General features: G+C 50.6%; 1 protein-coding gene across 1 annotated transcript; it reads right to left on the bottom strand.

Moving 5' to 3' along the window:
- Positions 1-1387: 1387 nt before the first annotated feature.
- LOC134586251 (ankyrin repeat domain-containing protein 50-like) lies at positions 1388-18871 on the bottom strand. Its single transcript, XM_063441745.1, has 4 exons — positions 18761-18871; positions 13263-13896; positions 8326-8555; positions 1388-5532 (listed from the first exon to the last, which is right to left on the bottom strand). Exons 2-4 carry the CDS (start codon positions 13634-13636, stop codon positions 1388-1390), a joined length of 4749 nt encoding a protein of 1582 aa, XP_063297815.1. The 5' UTR covers positions 13637-13896; positions 18761-18871.
- Positions 18872-19778: the final 907 nt, after the last annotated feature.

Genomic DNA, 19778 nt, shown 5'->3' with positions numbered 1-19778 from the left:
CCATTATACACACCTCAACACTACTCCATTATACACACCTCAACACTACTCCATTATACACACCTCAACCATACTCCATTATACACACCTCAACCCTACTCCATTATACAAACCTCAACACTACTCCATTATACAAACCTCAACACTACTCCATTATACACACCTCAACACTACTCCATTATACAAACCTCAACACTACTCCATTATACACACCTCAACACTACTCCATTATACAAACCTCAACACTACTCCATTATACACACCTCAACACTACTCCATTATACACACCTCAACACTACTCCATTATACACACCTCAACACTACTCCATTATACACACCTCAACACTACTCCATTATACACACCTCAACACTACTCCATTATACACACCTCAACACTACTCCATTATACACACCTCAACACTACTCCATTATACACACCTCAACACTACTCCATTATACACACCTCAACACTACTCCATTATACACACCTCAACACTACTCCATTATACAAACCTCAACACTACTCCATTATACAAACCTCAACACTACTCCATTATACACACCTCAACACTACTCAATTATACAAACCTCAACACTACTCAATTATACAAACCTCAACCCTACTCCACTATACAAACCTCAACACTACTCCATTATACAAACCTCAACACTACTCCATTATACACACCTCAACACTACTCCATTATACAAACCTCAACACTACTCCATTATACACACCTCAACACTACTCCATTATACACACCTCAACACTACTCCATTATACACAACAAAGTATTTTGCTAGTGTCCACCTGATATGCTGCGAGTGGGGACATATCCACCAGCTGTTCCACTGAGTTGTTGGATAATGCTATTTATATAATACAGGGGAACCGGTCCATGATCACAGTTTAATTCTGCTCATCAAACCTAGCGGATGGGGGCAAATAAAACAGCGACTGGTAAAACTGAACTCCCATTACACTGTGATCTCTTAGTGAATAGGCCGCAGCCCAGGCCCTGTTTTGTTAACCCTCCAGCTCCTGGTCAATGGGGCAAGGATTACGGTTAAGCAGCCTTTGTTCTTCTGATAGTTACATGGAGGAGAAAGGCTCATCCCTCATCCCACTTTTCTTTTACTTTTAGCTTTGACGGGTGGCCTCTGTATTTGGCAACCCTTACACTGCCACCCTAGTAATGTTATTCTCTGGAAAAAGTGCTGGAGACTTTTTTTTCGGCTTTGATTATTTACCATTTCCTCGTCAATTACCATAATTCATATTTTTATGAATAAACCCCAACATAATTTGACTAAATAATGGTGAAATGTTGAATCTCCACCACGATGATGGCCCTCATGAACAGTGAACATGCATATGATGTAAAACTCACAGAGGGGTCTCCTTCCTCATGTTGAAACCACAGGTACGGCCCTCAAATTGCAGCTTGATGGCCTGTTTCAGGTGAAGCTGAGGGTCCATGGTAGTAATAGAGATAACTGGAGACTGGACCTTAGCAATGGTAGCCTTGTGTGAAGAGCATCCACCATCATCAGCCTCGCCTGGGGAGTACACAGGGTTCCCAGACTTGCCGGGGGAGTACACAGGGTTCCCAGACTTGCCGGGGGAGTACACAGGGTTCCCAGACTTGCCGGGGGAGTACACAGGGTTCCCAGACTTGCCGGGGGAGTACACAGGGTTCCCAGACTTGCCGGGGGAGTACACAGGGTTCCCAGACTTGCCGGGGGAGTACACAGGGTTCCCAGACTTGCCGGGGGAGTACACAGGGTTCCCAGACTTGCCGGGGGAGTACACAGGGTTCCCAGACTTGCCGGGGGAGTACATAGGGTTCCCAGACTTGCCGGGGGAGTACACAGGGTTCCCAGACTTGCCGGGGGAGTACACAGGGTTCCCAGACTTGCCGGGGGAGTACACAGGGTTCCCAGACTTGCCGGGGGAGTACACAGGGTTCCCAGACTTGCCGGGGGAGTACACAGGGTTCCCAGACTTGCCGGGGGAGTACACAGGGTTCCCAGACTTGCCGGGGGAGTACACAGGGATGTCAATCTCACAGGGAGTGAATTTTGCATCAATTGTTTTTTTGGGAGAGCATGCTGGCTTCCTGATGTTCATGGAAATATGTGCATGGCCCAGTTTCTTGGTATAGATTACAGGGTCCCCATTTTTTCCATCTGGGGTCACATTACCTATTTTTCTGTAAGAACATAAAATTTCTTCATTCTCGTGAGAGTTTGCAGGGCCCAAAATATGCAGATATGATGTAGGTTCCCCCTGTTTTTCCAGAGAGTGCACAAGGTCTTCACTTTTTATGGAATTTCCAGTCTTTTTGTGGGAAATATTTACAGTTCTGCTTGAGGAATAGCCAGAGCTACTGGTTTTTAGTGGATTGAAGCAATTGTCCTGTGATGATGAAGTGATAGTGGTCATAACCGAAGAGCATTCACGATCAGAAATTTTCCAAGGTGTGTATAAGGGGCTTACATAGTTTGGATTTGTAAGAATCTCGTTCCGCTTCAGTTCATGATCTTGGGAACTTGGCTTGTCCGTTCTAAACTTTTCACATTTCTCGACTTCAAGGAACGAGCTGGGATACTGGTTTATAACAGGAGGAGTCCTATAATCATTATGGTCTTCAAATGTGGTTATTTCAGTAAGTGCAATTGTTTGCCGGGAGCGGCTGCGAGGTAGGGATTGCTGCTGAAGCTGTTGTGTAAATGTCAGGCTGTCCATCAGTACAGTGGCTTGGGAATGGTAGGTTGATGAGGTCAATATGGATCCTTTAGAACTCTTCAGTGAATTGCCCTGTGAGTGGCTTCCTGTGGACACTGGAGAAAGGGTTGACCAGCTGCCATCACTTCCTTCAACTGTCTTTCCCACTGATATTACGTTATCATGGGTTATTCCCAAAGGACCATGATATGGTGGGACACCATACTTCTCCAATAAATTCACTATTGTTATGTGGCCACCTTTTCCTGCAACACGTATAGGCGTACGTCCATAGTGGTCAGCATGATGTGGACAGGACCTCCCCTCTTCCAGTAGCACCTTAGCCAGTTCTTCGTGTCCTTCTTGGGCTGCAATACAGAGTGGGGTGGCACCCTGGGATGTTTGTGCATCAGAGAAGGCCCCATTGTCTAGAAGAATATGTGCAATGTTAGCATGTCCTCTCCAGGCAGCACAGTGTAAAGGAGTTCTCTTTTCCACATCACAGGAATTGGGCTGTGCTCTACCCTTTACCAAAAGAAGATGAGTCATTTCCAAATCTCCCTGCCAGCAGCAGGCATGTAGAGCTGTACGATCCTCAAGGTCACTTCCTTCAGGGTCAGCTCCATGCTCCAACAGTATCTCTACCATATCTAACTGTCCCTCTAGAACGAGCAGATAAAGTAGAGGTTTCCCATGTCTGTTCTTCACATTGGGATCTGCTCTTCTTCTTAACAGTAGTTCCACAGTTGATCTATGACCTGCCAGAGCTGCCAAGCACAATGCGGTCCTTCCATCATTGGTGCACTGCTCTATGTGTGAGCCACGATTCAATAGTAGTTCCACACAACCTGTGTGACCTTCTTGAGATGCCAAGAGAAATGGCGTGTAGCCCTCATAGTCTCTAATACCCACTTTAGCTCCTCCTTCAATCAGTGCCCTGCAGGAGCTTCTCCTTCCTTGACAGGCTGCCCAGTGCAGAGGTGTCCAGCCTAGTCGATCCCTGTGATTCTCATCTAGGCCTCGATCTAGTAGAACTCTTACTGCCTGTTCTCCCCCATTTGCTGCAGCTGCCATTGCAAGAGATGATCGACCTTCGGAGTCAGTAGCATCTATTGTGGAACCCCAGAGAAGCAATACCCTTATTACTTCAGCATGGCCCCCAGAAGCAGCTGCCAGTAGAGGAGTCATCCTACTTTTGTCAGCTCGGTTAGGATCTGCTCCAGCCTCAAGAAGCAGCTCAGCCACCTCAGCCTGGCCTTCATACACAGCCACCAGCAGTGGAGTAACACCATCCTTATCATCAAGCTCAGGATCTGCCCCATGCTCCAATAACAAGGAAACCAATTCAGGGTACTCATGTCCAGCTGGCACACAAAGAGAGGCCACAGCTAGTGCGCTCCTCCCTTCCGAATCACATTTATTTACATCAGCCCCTGCTGCCAGTAAAAGCTCTGTCACAGTTTTGTGACCCATGTAGGCAGCTGCCATGAGAGGGGTACGACCTTCTGCATCTGCATGATCTATCTCAGCCCCAGCTGCTAATAAAGCTCTAATTGGCCCCTCATGGCCACCCCATGCTGCTGCTCTGAGTGCAGTACGTCCATCAGGGCCAGATACATCGGGCTGTGCACCAGATGCCAGTAATACTTCTACTATATCTGTGTGCCCTGCCCATGCTGCTGAGCGAAGAGGCGTCCACCCACGGCAATCCGTGTGGTTATGATGGGCACCATGTTGGAGCAGCATCTGTACCACACTGAGATTACCATGGTGTGCTGCAAGTCCCAAAGAAGTCTGGCCTTCGCCATCAATGGCTTCAAGATTTGCTCCCCTAGAGATCATCAGGTTTACAGCTTCCAAGTTCCCAGCATAGGCTGCAGCAGCCAGCAAAGTCCTTCCAGACCTATCCCTCTGGTGCAATCCAGCTCCACTTTCTATCAGCATTTCCACAGAATTTCCCTTTACCAATGTTCTCCTGAGAGCACTGGAGTCCACCACATTAGAGGTACTATCCAATGCACCTCCTGCCAAAAGCAGCAGCTGTAGCACTTCCAGTTCCAGAGAAACATTAGAGGAGAGGCATTGGGAGACAGGCACATCTAGCCAGAGCAGCCAAAGAGCTAAGTGAGAGGGTTCCAGCCCTAGCAAATCAGAAAGCAGAAGGTGTCGGGCAAGCTTATGAACCTCATCAGGATTGAGATTTGAAGCATGGGCAGAAAGGCTCATTGCGAGCATGCTGTGACCTTCAGCCACACTACAAAGGTATTTCTGAGAGCAATATTTCACATCCAGGAGCCACTCTGAGAAGCTATGATGGAAAAGGACTTGCATATCTCCGAGGTCATCCAAAGGAAGCAGCAGTCCAGAAATAGCATTCAAATTCTTGTTGAAGTCCTCTGTGCTCCGGTCTGTCACTTGCTTTGTCCACACGGCCTGGTGCAGCTGATATTGAGAAAGGGGCTGTGAGGAGGCCAGAAGAACATTCAGCAGTGCCTGCACCTGGCAGAACTGCTTTCCAGGGAATAGTCTTTGGCACAGCCATAAGTACAATCCGTTCAATGTGCCAGGAATGTGGCGGATCTCTCGTAAGAGAATGGAACCCTCTGAAACACCATCTATAACCCGCTCCAGGTACAGAAAGCAGCCATTACTCTTTATATGAAGTTGGTTCAGCATTTCCGCAGTGTCAAGAGTCAGGTGTTGGCGAAGGCTCTCCTCATGGTCTAGGCGACAAAGGATGTACTGCTGCACATCTCGTACAACGTGAGCTTTCCGAAGGTCATCCAAGCAAAGTTTTCGAAAACCTGTGAAAATAAACAAAAATTGTAAAAAAAAAAAAAAAATGATACAGAATTATCAGCAAGGGCACAGTGAAAGTTTATTATAAGAATAGACCACATTATTATCCCATAAAACCACAATTATTTTCTCAAGCTCAAAAGGATAAGAGGCTGATCTGATCTCGCAACAAACTGGATAATTGGCATGCAATAATTGTGATATTCTGACATTCTATTATCCAGTAACGGCTAGATAGGGCTGTATTCTGGGAGGATGGCGAGATTACGATATTCTATTATTCAGTAACAGACAGGTCGGGCTGTATTCTGGGAGGATGGCGAGATTACGACATTCTATTATTCACTAACAGACAGGTCGGGCTGTATTCTGGGAGGATGGCGAGATTACGACATTCTATTATTCAGTAACAGACAGGTCAGGCTGTATTCTGGGAGGATGGTGAGATTACGACATTCTATTATTCAGTAACAGACAGGTCGGGCTGTATTCTGGGAGGATGGCGAGATTACGACATTCTATTATTCAGTAACAGACAGGTCAGGCTGTATTCTGGGAGGATGGTGAGATTACGACATTCTATTATTCAGTAACAGACAGGTCGGGCTGTATTCTGGGAGGATGGCGAGATTACGACATTCTATTATTCAGTAACAGACAGGTCAGGCTGTATTCTGGGAGGATGGCGAGATTACGACATTCTATTATTCAGTAACAGACAGGTCGGGCTGTATTCTGGGAGGATGGCGAGATTACGACATTCTATTATTCACTAACAGACAGGTCGGGCTGTATTCTGGGAGGATGGTGAGATTACGACATTCTATTATTCAGTAACAGACAGGTCAGGCTGTATTCTGGGAGGATGGTGAGATTACGACATTCCATTATTCAGTAACAGACAGGTCGGGCTGTATTCTGGGAGGATGGCGAGATTACGACATTCTATTATTCAGTAACAGACAGGTCAGGCTGTATTCTGGGAGGATGGCGAGATTACGACATTCTATTATTCAGTAACAGACAGGTCGGGCTGTATTCTGGGAGGATGGTGAGATTACGACATTCTATTATTCACTAACAGACAGGTCGGGCTGTATTCTGGGAGGATGGTGAGATTACGACATTCTATTATTCAGTAACAGACAGGTCGGGCTGTATTCTGGGAGGATGGCGAGATTACGACATTCTATTATTCAGTAACAGACAGGTCAGGCTGTATTCTGGGAGGATGGTGAGATTACGACATTCTATTATTCAGTAACAGACAGGTCGGGCTGTTTTCTGGGAGGATGGTGAGATTACGATATTCTATTATTCACCAACAGACAGGTCGGGCTATATTCTGGGAGGATTGTGAGATTACGACATTCTATTATTCACTAACAGACAGGTCGGGCTGTATTCTGGGAGGATGGCGAGATTACGATATTCTATTATTCACTAACAGACAGGTCGGGCTGTATTCTGGGAGGATGGTGAGATTACGACATTCTATTATTCACTAACAGACAGGTCGGGCTGTATTCTGGGAGGATGGCGAGATTACGACATTCTATTATTCACTAACAGACAGGTCGGGCTGTATTCTGGGAGGATTGTGAGATTACGACATTCTATTATTCAATAACAGACAGGTCGGGCTGTATTCTGGGAGGATGGTGAGATTACGATATTCTATTATTCAGTAACAGACAGGTCGGGCTGTATTCTGGGAGGATGGCGAGATTACGACATTCTATTATTCACTAACAGACAGGTCGGGCTGTATTCTGGGAGGATGGTGAGATTACGATATTCTATTATTCACCAACAGACAGGTCGGGCTATATTCTGGGAGGATGGCGAGATTACGACATTCTATTATTCACTAACAGACAGGTCGGGCTGTATTCTGGGAGGATGGTGAGATTACGACATTCTATTATTCACTAACAGACAGGTCGGCTGTATTCTGGGAGGATGGCGAGATTACGACATTCTATTATTCAAAGAAGACAATCTAGTGATTCAATGACTCTATTTCGTTGCAGACCAAGTTAATGACATACAGTGCACCGTTTGAACACCTGGTGGCAGTAGACTAGCAAATTGTTACTGACAACAGAAAGGTTATGAAGGTAATAAACCAGGACAGGCAAGTCGATAGTTTCCAAGTATTTCCGGAGATCTACATATAATTCGGTTTATTCAAAAAAGGAATTTCTGGTATTTTCTAGTAGATTGGGTTGGTGGCAGACTATAAGGTTTTTATTTCACTGTATTATTGTTACTTTGACGGTGAGATGTTTTAGGAGTCTGTAAATCACAAAGTCCACGGTCACCGTCAGAGATTGGTCATTAAAGACCTGGCTCCATTTGCGTGAAGGACACTTACATGGTGGATCCCTGAGAGAGCAAGATTAATGAGAGCTTTGGATATAACATGGCATTTATGTCACAGAGAAGGAAGTATCATGATATGACATGAAACAGCGCAAACCATTGGGATGGAACTAAACGGAGGTAAATGTATAGCCAAGCTGCTCATTGTAAAACCATGGAAGAGAGAGGCTGAATTCTACCCAAAAGTTAAACCTTCCAAAATCTTAACACACTGAAGAGTTTTGAAGAACTCCACCAATGAGGCACCAATAATGGAACCACTTGTATCCCTAAGCCTGGTCTGAAAGTGCAGCCCAAGAGGGCAGGTCTTCTCTATTTTGTGGAAAGGGCAAACAAAAATGCTGGGGTTCTGCAGCTCGAGGATAATCACAACAAGTTTCAGCACAAACATCACTGAGAGGGGTCTTTCTCACCTGAGAACATCCTTGTTAGAGCTTTGTTTTGGCGCCGAGCGCTACAGACAAGCAGCAGCCATGGAGGCAGGAGCTGGAGGTTATTGACAAGAAGCTCTGCAATCGTAAAACTTGATTCAGCAAGGAATCCATCTGACTGACAACAGCAACACATTTCATCAAGAGAATCAACAATGAGCAATATGTTCTGTGAGGGGGGAGGCACAGCCATGAGGGGCTCGACAACCATCCTGCAAAATAAGAGAAGCTGATTAGGGAGAAAATAGAGAAAACATCATTGGATACAGAACTAGCAAAACAGGAACCTCACAGGTAGTCATTCAAGAAACAACCTGTAACTCACACAGCACCTACCACTGGCAGGTGATCCACCGCCTAACACACAGCACCTACCACTGGCAGGAGACCCACCACCAAACACACAGAACCTACCACTGGCAGGAGACCCTCCACCAAACACACACAGCACCTACCACTGGCAGGAGACCCACCACCAAACACACACAGCACCTACCACTGGCAGGAGACCCACCACCAAAGATACAGCACCTACCACTGGCAGGAGACCCACCACCAAACACACAGCTCCTATCACTGTCAGGAGACATACTACCAAACACCACCACTGGCAGGAGACCCACCGCCTAACACACAGCACCTATCACTGGCAGGAGACCCACCACCTAACACACAGCACCTACCACTGGCAGGAGACCCACCACCAACACACAGCACCTACCACTGTCAGAAGACATACCACCAAACACACAGCACCTACCACTGGCAGGAGACATACTACCAAACACCACCACTGGCAGGAGACCCACCGCCTAACACACAGCACCTACCACTGGCAGGAGACCCACCACCTAACACACAGCACCTACCACTGGCAGGAGACCCACCACCTAACACACAGCACCTACCACTGGCAGGAGACCCACCAACTAACACACATCACCTACCACTGGCAGGAGACCCACCACCTAACACACATCACCTACCACTGTCAGGAGACCCACCGCCTAACACACAGCACCTACCACTGGCAGAAGACCCACCACCTAACACACAGCACCTACCACTGGCAGGAGATCCACCACCAAACACACAGCACCTACCAGTGTCAGGAGACATACTACCAAACACCACCACTGGCAGGAGACCCACACTCTTACACACAGCACCTACCACTGACAGGAGACCCACCACCAAACCCTCAGCACGTACCACTGTCAGGAGACCCACCGCCTAACACACAGCACCTACCACTGGCAGGAGACCCACCACCAAATACAGCACCTACCACTGGCAGGAGACCCACCAAACACACAGCACCTACCACTGGCAGGAGACCCACCAAACACACAGCACCTACCACTGGCAGGAGACCCACCACCAAACACACAGCACCTACCACTGGCAGGAGACCCTCCACCAAACACACACAGCACCTACCACTGACAAGAGACCCACCACCAAACACACAGCTCCTATCACTGTCAGGAGACATACTACCAAACACCACCACTGGCAGGAGACCCACCGCCTAACACACAGCACCTATCTCTGGCAGGAGACCCACTACCTAACACACAGCACCTACCACTGTCAGGAGACCCACCACCTAACACACAGCACCTACCACTGGCAGGAGACCCACCAACTAACACACATCACCTACCACTGGCAGGAGACCCACCACCTAACACACATCACCTACCACTGTCAGGAGACCCACCGCCTAACACACAGCACCTACCACTGGCAGAAGACCCACCACCTAACACACAGCACCTACCACTGGCAGGAGATCCACCACCAAACACACAGCACCTACCAGTGTCAGGAGACATACTACCAAACACCACCACTGGCAGGAGACCCACACTCTTACACACAGCACCTACCACTGACAGGAGACCCACCACCAAACCCTCAGCACGTACCACTGTCAGGAGACCCACCGCCTAACACACAGCACCTACCACTGGCAGGAGACCCACCACCAAATACAGCACCTACCACTGGCAGGAGACCCACCAAACACACAGCACCTACCACTGGCAGGAGACCCACCAAACACACAGCACCTACCACTGGCAGGAGACCCACCACCAAACACACAGCACCTACCACTGGCAGGAGACCCTCCACCAAACACACACAGCACCTACCACTGACAAGAGACCCACCACCAAACACACAGCTCCTATCACTGTCAGGAGACATACTACCAAACACCACCACTGGCAGGAGACCCACCGCCTAACACACAGCACCTATCTCTGGCAGGAGACCCACTACCTAACACACAGCACCTACCACTGTCAGGAGACCCACCACCTAACACACATCACCTACCACTGGCAGGAGACCCACCGCCTAACACACATCACCTACCACTGGCAGGAGACCCACCGCCTAACACACAGCACCTACCACTGACAGGAGACCCACCACCAAACCCTCAGCACGTACCACTGTCAGGAGACCCACCGCCTAACACACAGCACCTACCACTGGCAGGTGTTCCACCGAATAACACACAGCACCTATCACTGGCAGGAGACCCACCACCAAATACAGCACCTACCACTGGCAGGAGACCCACCGCCTAACACACAGCGCCTACCACTGGCAGGAGACCCACCACCAAACACACAGCACCTACCATTGGCAGCAGACCCACCACCAAACACACACAGCACCTACCACTGGCAGCAGACCCACCACCAAACACACACAGCACCTACCACTGGCAGGAGACCCACCACCAAACACACACAGCACCTACCACTGGCAGGAGACGACACCACCAAACACACACAGCACCTACCACTGGCAGGAGACGACACCACCAAACACACACAGCACCTACCACTGGCAGGAGACCCACCACCAAACCAACACACAGCACCTACCACTGACAGGAGACCCACCACCAAACACACAGCACCTACCACTGTCAGGAGACATACCACCAAACACACAGCACCTACCACTGTCAGGAGACATACTACCAAACACCACCACTAGCAGGAGACCCACCGCCTAACACACAGCACCTACCACTGTCAGGAGACATACCACCAAACACACAGCACCTACCACTGTCAGGAGACATACTACCAAACACCACCACTAGCAGGAGACCCACCGCCTAACACACAGCACCTACCACTGGCAGGAGACCCACCACCTAACACACAGCACCTACCACTGGCAGGAGACCCACCACCTAACGCACAGCACCTACCACTGGCAGGAGACCCACCGCATAACACACAGCGCCTACCACTGGCAGGAGACCCACCACCAAACACACAGCACCTACCACTATCAGGAGACATACTACCAAACACCACCACTGGCAGGAGACCCACCGCCTAACACACAGCACCTACCACTGACAGGAGACCCACCTCCAAACCCTCAGCACCTACCACTGTCAGGAGACCCACCGCCTAACACACATCACCTACCACTGGCAGGAGACCCACCGCCTAACACACAGCACCTACCACTGACAGGAGACCCACCACCAAACCCTCAGCACGTACCACTGTCAGGAGACCCACCGCCTAACACACAGCACCTACCACTGGCAGGTGTTCCACCGAATAACACACAGCACCTATCACTGGCAGGAGACCCACCACCAAATACAGCACCTACCACTGGCAGGAGACCCACCGCCTAACACACAGCGCCTACCACTGGCAGGAGACCCACCACCAAACACACAGCACCTACCACTGGCAGGAGACCCACCACCAAACACACAGCACCTACCATTGGCAGCAGACCCACCACCAAACACACACAGCACCTACCACTGGCAGCAGACCCACCACCAAACACACACAGCACCTACCACTGGCAGGAGACCCACCACCAAACACACACAGCACCTACCACTGGCAGGAGACGACACCACCAAACACACACAGCACCTACCACTGGCAGGAGACCCACCACCAAACCAACACACAGCACCTACCACTGACAGGAGACCCACCACCAAACACACAGCACCTACCACTGTCAGGAGACATACCACCAAACACACAGCACCTACCACTGTCAGGAGACATACTACCAAACACCACCACTAGCAGGAGACCCACCGCCTAACACACAGCACCTACCACTGGCAGGAGACCCACCACCTAACACACAGCACCTACCACTGGCAGGAGACCCACCACCTAACGCACAGCACCTACCACTGGCAGGAGACCCACCGCATAACACACAGCGCCTACCACTGGCAGGAGACCCACCACCAAACACACAGCACCTACCACTATCAGGAGACATACTACCAAACACCACCACTGGCAGGAGACCCACCGCCTAATACACAGCACCTACCACTGACAGGAGACCCACCTCCAAACCCTCAGCACCTACCACTGTCAGGAGACCCACCGCCTAACACACAGCACCTACCACTGTCAGGGGACATACCACCTAACACACAGCACCTACCACTAGCAGGAGACCCACTGCCTAACACACACACACATACATACATACACACGACCTACCACTGACCGGAGGCCCACCGCCTAACACACATACACACACACACACACAGCACCTACTACTGACAGGAGACCCTTTCAAGAGCCCGTGTTCTGTTTTTGGGAACCAAGTGCTGTGTCCTCAGGTACCATGGAGCCAATTTTGGTGTCCTCAGGTACCAAAAAGCATACACCCTTGGTTATTAAATAGTCTGTGGGTTACTTGTACATGCTCTTTAGTACATTGTAAAGCAGACATGCTGGGTTCAGGCACTCCGCAGCAGCATGTTTATATCCATATGACTTACCATATGTCTTGATTCCCACCCATTGGTTTTCTCTGCATAACTAAATAAACATTGAACTTTTAAAAATGATCTCTTCATAGAGAGATACTGGGGCACCCACCGCTTGAAGGCATCATCTAGATCTCCTTTATCATTGTCTCCCTTGATGTCCTCCTTGTAACCGTCAATGAGAGAGCTCTCCCTGAGCTGCTGTGCCAGGCCGACAATGAACTGATGAGGGTTTAGGCTGGCATGTGTGTGAGCTTGACAGAAGTGGTATGCCAAGACCCTGGTGCTCAAATGTGAGCAGTGCCCGGCCGCTGAAGAAGGCCATATGATCTCTTTACAAAGAGCAGTCTTTCCAGCTCCTGCAGCCCCAGTAATGAGAATGCCTGAGGTCCGAGTTCCTCCAAGCCCTTCTAGGTAGTGCTGCAGCCTCTGAAGCGCCCATTCCCGACAATAAAATGCTCGCCTACGTAGTGGATTGTGGGTCATGACAGTAGGAATAGTGGGTGAAATGCCACAAGTGACAGGGGCATCCCCAAGGCAGTATATAGCGTGCGAGCACAAAGTAAAAGGTCTCAAAAGACGGCAGGATGTGTTGGTCGTATGTTGGGAGTTCCGCACAGTCCAAGTGCCTCAGAGCAATAATAGGATGATAGTCAGCAAATTGCTCATTACAAAGGATTGCAGAAGAAAGTGAGGATGAGGGGCGACAGAAGACTTTGGTGTCTTAATAAGGATAGCAGTATGACCTGGTGGAAACATAAAGAAAATATATTAATAAAACAAACATGATACACCCAGCAGGACTCCATGGTAATGATCCCACCTCACACGGTTACTGATTAGATATATTCTGTGTGCTGCTATCAGAATTATCAGAAATACAGTGAAAGTGAAGGGAGGAGGTTTGTAAAACATAAAACATTAAAAAACGTTTCTTGAAACGTGGACACAAAGGTGTGTTGTACCCTCAAATAGCAACAGTAACCACACTGAAAAATGGGGGAGAGATTGTGTGGAACTATATGGTTGAAGCAGTAATGAGATAAAAAAAAAAAAAAAAACGTTCCATTATATAACCTAAACCCCACTGCTTCTGTTGGCAGATAGTGATGTCCCGAACAGTTCGCCGGGAACGCGCAATCTTCGGTCTGCCCCCTATTCGTCATCACTGACCCTGTACCTCACAGTCAGCAGACACATTCCAGCCAATAAGCAGCAGACCCTCCCTCCCAGACCCTCCCACCTCCATGACGAATAGGGGGCGGACCGAACATCGCACGTGTTCGCAACCGCAAACACGCTATGTTCGCCGGCGAACGGTTCCTGGCGAACTGTTCGGGACATCACTATTGGCAGATATCATTGAAAGAAATAGCTGGAATAAAAATCAACTCACATTCTACTGAGGGAATCAACTCACATTCTACTGAGGGAATCAACTCACATTCTACTGAGGGAATCAACTCACATTCTACTGAGTATCCGCTGCACTGATCGAGAGACAGTGACTGAGAAACAGAGAGAACGAGAGTGACCATGAGACAGAGGGAGGGAGAGAAACAGTGACTGGGAGATGGAGAAAGAGAGAGACTCAAAGACAGAAAGACCAAGAGATACACAGATAAAGACAGAGGAATGAATAGAAGACAGTTACTGAGTTACTGAGAAACAGTGAGGGAGACACAGTGACTGGAAAGAGATGTGTTATAGAGATAAAGAGATCAAGAGAAAAAACATAAACAACTTGAAAACAAGAGTAAAAAGAGAAAAAAAGACCTGTCTGAGAGACGGAAAGCACAAGAGACAGTGATTGGTAAGCAGAGAGAGGGAGGGATTCAGAAAGCCAGAGGAGGTGACGACGCAGAGAGACAGAGGGCGACGGGGCGCAGAAAGCCAGAGGGCGGAGGGACGCGGAAAGCCAGAGGGCGGAGGGACGCGGAAAGCCAGAGGGCGGAGGGACGCGGAAAGCCAGAGGGCGGAGGGACGCGGAAAGCCAGAGGGCGGAAGGGACGCAGAGAGCCGGGTGGGAGGGCAGCGCAGAGAGCCGGGAGGGCGCAGTGAAGAAAGTCGGGGGGGTGGGGGGGCATCGCAGAAGTCCGGGAGGGGGGGGGGAAACGCAGAAGTCCGGGGGGGGGGGGGGGAACGCAGAAGTCCAGGAGAGGGGGGAAACGCAGAAGTCCGGGAGGGGGGGGGAAACGCAGAAGTCCGGGAGGGGGGGGGAAACGCAGAAGTCCGGGAGGGGGGGGAAACGCAGAAGTCCGGGAGGGGGGGGGGAACGCAGAAGTCCGGGAGGGGGGGGGGAACGCAGAAGTCCGGGAGGGGGGGGGGAACGCAGAAGTCCGGGAGGGGGGGGGGAACGCAGAAGTCCGGGAGGGGGGGGGAAACGCAGAAGTCCGGGAGGAAGGGGGAAACGCAGAAGTCCGGGAGGAAGGGGGAAACGCAGAAGTCCGGGAGGAAGGGGGAAACGCAGAAGTCCGGGAGGAAGGGCAACGCAGAAGTCCGGGAGGAAGGGCAACGCAGAGAGCCGGGAGGGCAATGCAGAGAGCCGAGAGGGAGGGCAACGCAGAGAGCCGGGAGGGAGGGCAACGCAGAGAGCCGGGAGGGAGGGCAACGCAGAGAGCCGGGAGGGAGGGCAACGCAGAGAGCCGGGAGGGAGGGCAACGCAGAGAGCCGGGAGGGAGGGCAACGCAGAGAGCCGGGAGGGAGGGCAACGCAGAGAGCCGGGAGGGAGGGCAACGCAGAGAGCCGGGAGGGAGGGCAACGCAGAGAGCCGGGAGGGAGGGCAACGCAGAGAGCCGGGAGGGAGGGCAACGCAGAGAGCCGGGAGGGAGGGCAACGCAGAGAGCCGGGAGGGAGGGCAACGCAGAGAGCCGGGAGGGAGGGCAACGCAGAGAGCCGGGAGGTCGGGGGGGAGGGCAACGCAGAGAACCAGAGACGTAGAGAGCGAGAGAGAAGTGAAAGAGAAGGTACACAGAGACAGTGAGTTGTAAACCAGAGCTGGTGAGCAATGACAAACACACCATCCATTCATGATAGACACATTTGCTGTTTGGTGCATTGGAAGCCTGTTATTGTCTGTCTGTCCAAAGGTGAATTACTGCTAGAACAAATGTTACTCTGACCCCACCTCAGCATCACTTGCACAAGGTCAAACAGCACATAGACTGCAGGAAATACCCCGACAAGACCAGACACATCCACTCATTGCTGGGGGGACAGTCACCAACATGAGAGGCAAGGGAGGCACAAGGAAAAGGAGAAATGCAAACCGGGAGCAGCGAGAAACAGGGTGGGTGAGAAGGGTCTATAAGGGAAGCAGGGTTAGGGTTACAGGGAAGAGTTACGCAGGGTTAGGGTTATGGAGGGGAGTTACGCAGGGTTAGGGTTATGGAGGGGAGTTACGCAGGGTTAGGGTTAAAGAGGGGAGTTACGCAGGGTTAGGGTTACAGGGGAAGTTGCGCAGGGTTAGGGTTATGGAGGGGAGTTGCGCAGGGTTAGGGTTACAGGGGGGAGTTACGCAGGGTTAGGGTTATAGGGGGGAGTTACGCAGGGTTAGGGTTATAGGGGGGAGTTACGCAGGGTTAGGGTTATAGGGGGGAGTTGCGCAGGGTTAGGGTTATGGAGGGGAGTTGCGCAGGGTTAGGGTTACAGGGGGGAGTTACGCAGGGTTAGGGTTATGGGGGGAGTTACGCAGGGTTAGGGTTATGGGGGGAGTTACGCAGGGTTAGGGTTATGGAGGGGAGTTGCGCAGGGTTAGGGTTATGGAGGGGAGTTACGCAGGGTTAGGGTTATGGGGGGAGTTACGCAGAGTTAGGGTTATGGGGGAGTTACGCAGAGTTAGGGTTATGGAGGGGAGTTGCGCAGGGTTAGGGTTATGGAGGGGAGTTACGCAGGGTTAGGGTTATGGGGGGAGTTACGCAGAGTTAGGGTTATGGGGGAGTTACGCAGAGTTAGGGTTATGGGGGAGTTACGCAGAGTTAGGGTTATGGGGGAGTTACGCAGAGTTAGGGTTATGGGGGGAGTTACACAGGGTTAGGGTTAAGGGTTATAGGGGGAGTTACGCAGAGTTAGGGTTATAGGGGGAGTTACGCAGTGTTAGGGTTATAGGGGGAGTTACGCAGAGTTAGGGTTATAGGGGGAGTTACGCAGAGTTAGGGTTACGGGGGGAGTTACGCAAGAGATATTATACAGCGTAAAGAGCTGTTGTAAGGATTGTATTATACACGTTGCACAGAGTAAGGGGACGTTATACAGAGTAAGGGGGCGCTATACAGAGTAAGGGGGCGCTATACAGAGTAAGGGGGCGCTATACAGAGTAAGGGGGGCGCTATACAGAGTAAGGGGGGCGCTATACAGAGTAAGGGGGGCGCTATACAGAGTAAGGGGGGCGCTATACAGAGTAAGGGGGGCGCTATAAAGAGTAAGGGGGCGCTATACAGAGTAAGGGGGCGCTATACAGAGTAAGGGGGCGCTATACAGAGTAAGGGGGCGCTATACAGAGTAAGGGGGCGCTATACAGAGTAAAGGGGCGCTATACAGAGTAAAGGGGCGCTATACAGAGTAAAGGGGCGTTATACAGAGTAAAGGGGCGTTATACAGAGTAAGGGGGCGTTATACAGAGTAAGGGGGCGTTATACAGAGTAAGGGGGCGTTATACAGAGTAAGGGGGCGTTATACAGAGTAAGGGGGTGTTATACAGAGTAAGGGGGTGTTATACAGAGTAAGGGAGTGTTATACAGAGTAAGGGGGTGTTATACAGAGTAAGGGGGTGTTATACAGAGTAAGGGGGCGTTATACAGAGTAAGGGGGCGTTATACAGAGTAAGGGGGCGTTATACAGAGTAAGGGGGCGTTATACAGAGTAAGGGGGCGTTATACAGAGTAAGGGGGCGTTATACAGAGTAAGGGGGCGTTATACAGAGTAAGGGGGTGTTATACAGAGTAAGGGGGTGTTATACAGAGTAATGGAGTGTTATACAGAGTAAGGGGGTGTTATACAGAGTAAGGGGGCGTTATACAGAGTAAGGGGGCGTTATACAGAGTAAGGGGGCGTTATACAGAGTAAGGGGGCGTTATACAGAGTAAGGGGGCGTTATACAGAGTAAGGGGGCGTTATACAGAGTAAGGGGGCGTTATACAGAGTAAGGGGGTGTTATACAGAGTAAGGGGGTGTTATACAGAGTAAGGGGGTGTTATACAGAGTAATGGAGTGTTATACAGAGTAAGGGAGTGTTATACAGAGTAAGGGGGTGTTATACAGAGTAATGGAGTGTTATACAGAGTAAGGGGGTGTTATACAGAGTAAGGGGGTGTTATACAGAGTAATGGAGTGTTATACAGAGTAATGGAGTGTTATACAGAGTAAGGGGGTGTTATACAGAGTAATGGGGTGTTATACAGAGTAAGGGGGTGTTATACAGAGTAAGGGGGTGTTATACAGAGTAAGGGAGTGTTATACAGAGTAAGGGGGTGTTATACAGAGTAAGGGAGTGTTATACAGAGTAAGGGGGTGTTATACAGAGTAAGGGGGTGTTATACAGAGTAAGGGGGTGTTATACAGAGTAAGGGGGTGTTATACAGAGATAGGGGGTGTTATAGGAGGGAGTCTCACCATGAAATGACAGTCTGGTTAACTCACTCTCTGCTGCCTGTCTCTCTCTCTCTGTGTGTCTGACTTGTGGGCTGTCTCTGTGAGTGTTTCCTCTGTTAGTCTCCCTCCCCCAGCAGCACTCACCCTCCCAGTCTGTGCTCCTCCCTGCATTCCCAGCCCGACTGTCATTCCCATCATCCAGCCTTCACTCACTCACCCTCCCAGTCTGTGCTCCTCCCTGCATTCCCAGCCCGACTGCCATTCCCATCATCCAGCCTTCACTCACTCACCCTCCCAGTCTGTGCTCCTCCCTGCATTCCCAGCCCGACTGCCATTCCCATCATCCAGCCTTCACTCACTCACCCTCCCAGTCTGTGCTCCTCCCTGCATTCCCAGCCCGACTGCCATTCCCATCATCCAGCCTTCACTCACTCACCCTCCCAGTCTGTGCTCCTCCCTGCATTCCCAGCCCGACTGCCATTCCCATCATCCAGCCTTCACTCACTCACCCTCCCAGTCTGTGCTCCTCCCTGCATTCCCAGCCCGACTGCCATTCCCATCATCCAGCCTTCACTCACTCACTCTCCCAGTCTGTGCTCCTCCCTGCATTCCCAGCCCGACTGCCATTCCCATCATCCAGCCTTCACTCACTCTCCCAGTCTGTGCTCCTCCCTGCATTCCCAGCCCGACTGCCATTCCCATCATCCAGCCTTCACTCACTCACTCTCCCAGTCTGTGCTCCTCCCTGCATTGCCAGCCCGACTGCCATTCCCATCATCCAGCCTTCACTCACTCACTCTCCCAGTCTGTGCTCCTCCCTGCATTCCCAGCCCGACTGTCATTCCCATCATCCAGCCTTCTCTTACTCACTCACCCTCCCAGTCTGTGCTCCTCCCTCTCACTCACTGTGACCCCTCTCACTCATTCAGTGTGACCCCACTCACTCACTCACTCAGTGTGACCCCTCTCACTCACTCAGTGTGACCCCTCTCACTCACTCACTGTCACCCCTCTCACTCACTCACTGTCACCCCTCTCA

This window comes from Pelobates fuscus, chromosome 1 (assembly GCF_036172605.1).
Source record: "Pelobates fuscus isolate aPelFus1 chromosome 1, aPelFus1.pri, whole genome shotgun sequence".
Classification (NCBI taxonomy): domain Eukaryota; kingdom Metazoa; phylum Chordata; class Amphibia; order Anura; family Pelobatidae; genus Pelobates; species Pelobates fuscus.
Note: the sequence above shows the minus strand (reverse complement) of the source record. Positions and strands in the feature narration are given on the sequence as shown.

Coding starts and splice junctions, on each gene's coding strand:
- LOC134586251 (XM_063441745.1), bottom strand. CDS start 13,636: ATGACCCACAATCCACTACGTAGGCGAGCATTTTATTGTCGGGAATGG. Junction 8,556..13,262: donor CTAGATGATGCCTTCAAGCG/GTGGGTGCCCCA, acceptor CTTATTTTGCAG/GATGGTTGTCGAGCCCCTCA. Junction 5,533..8,325: donor TCTAACAAGGATGTTCTCAG/GTGAGAAAGACC, acceptor TTATTTTCACAG/GTTTTCGAAAACTTTGCTTG.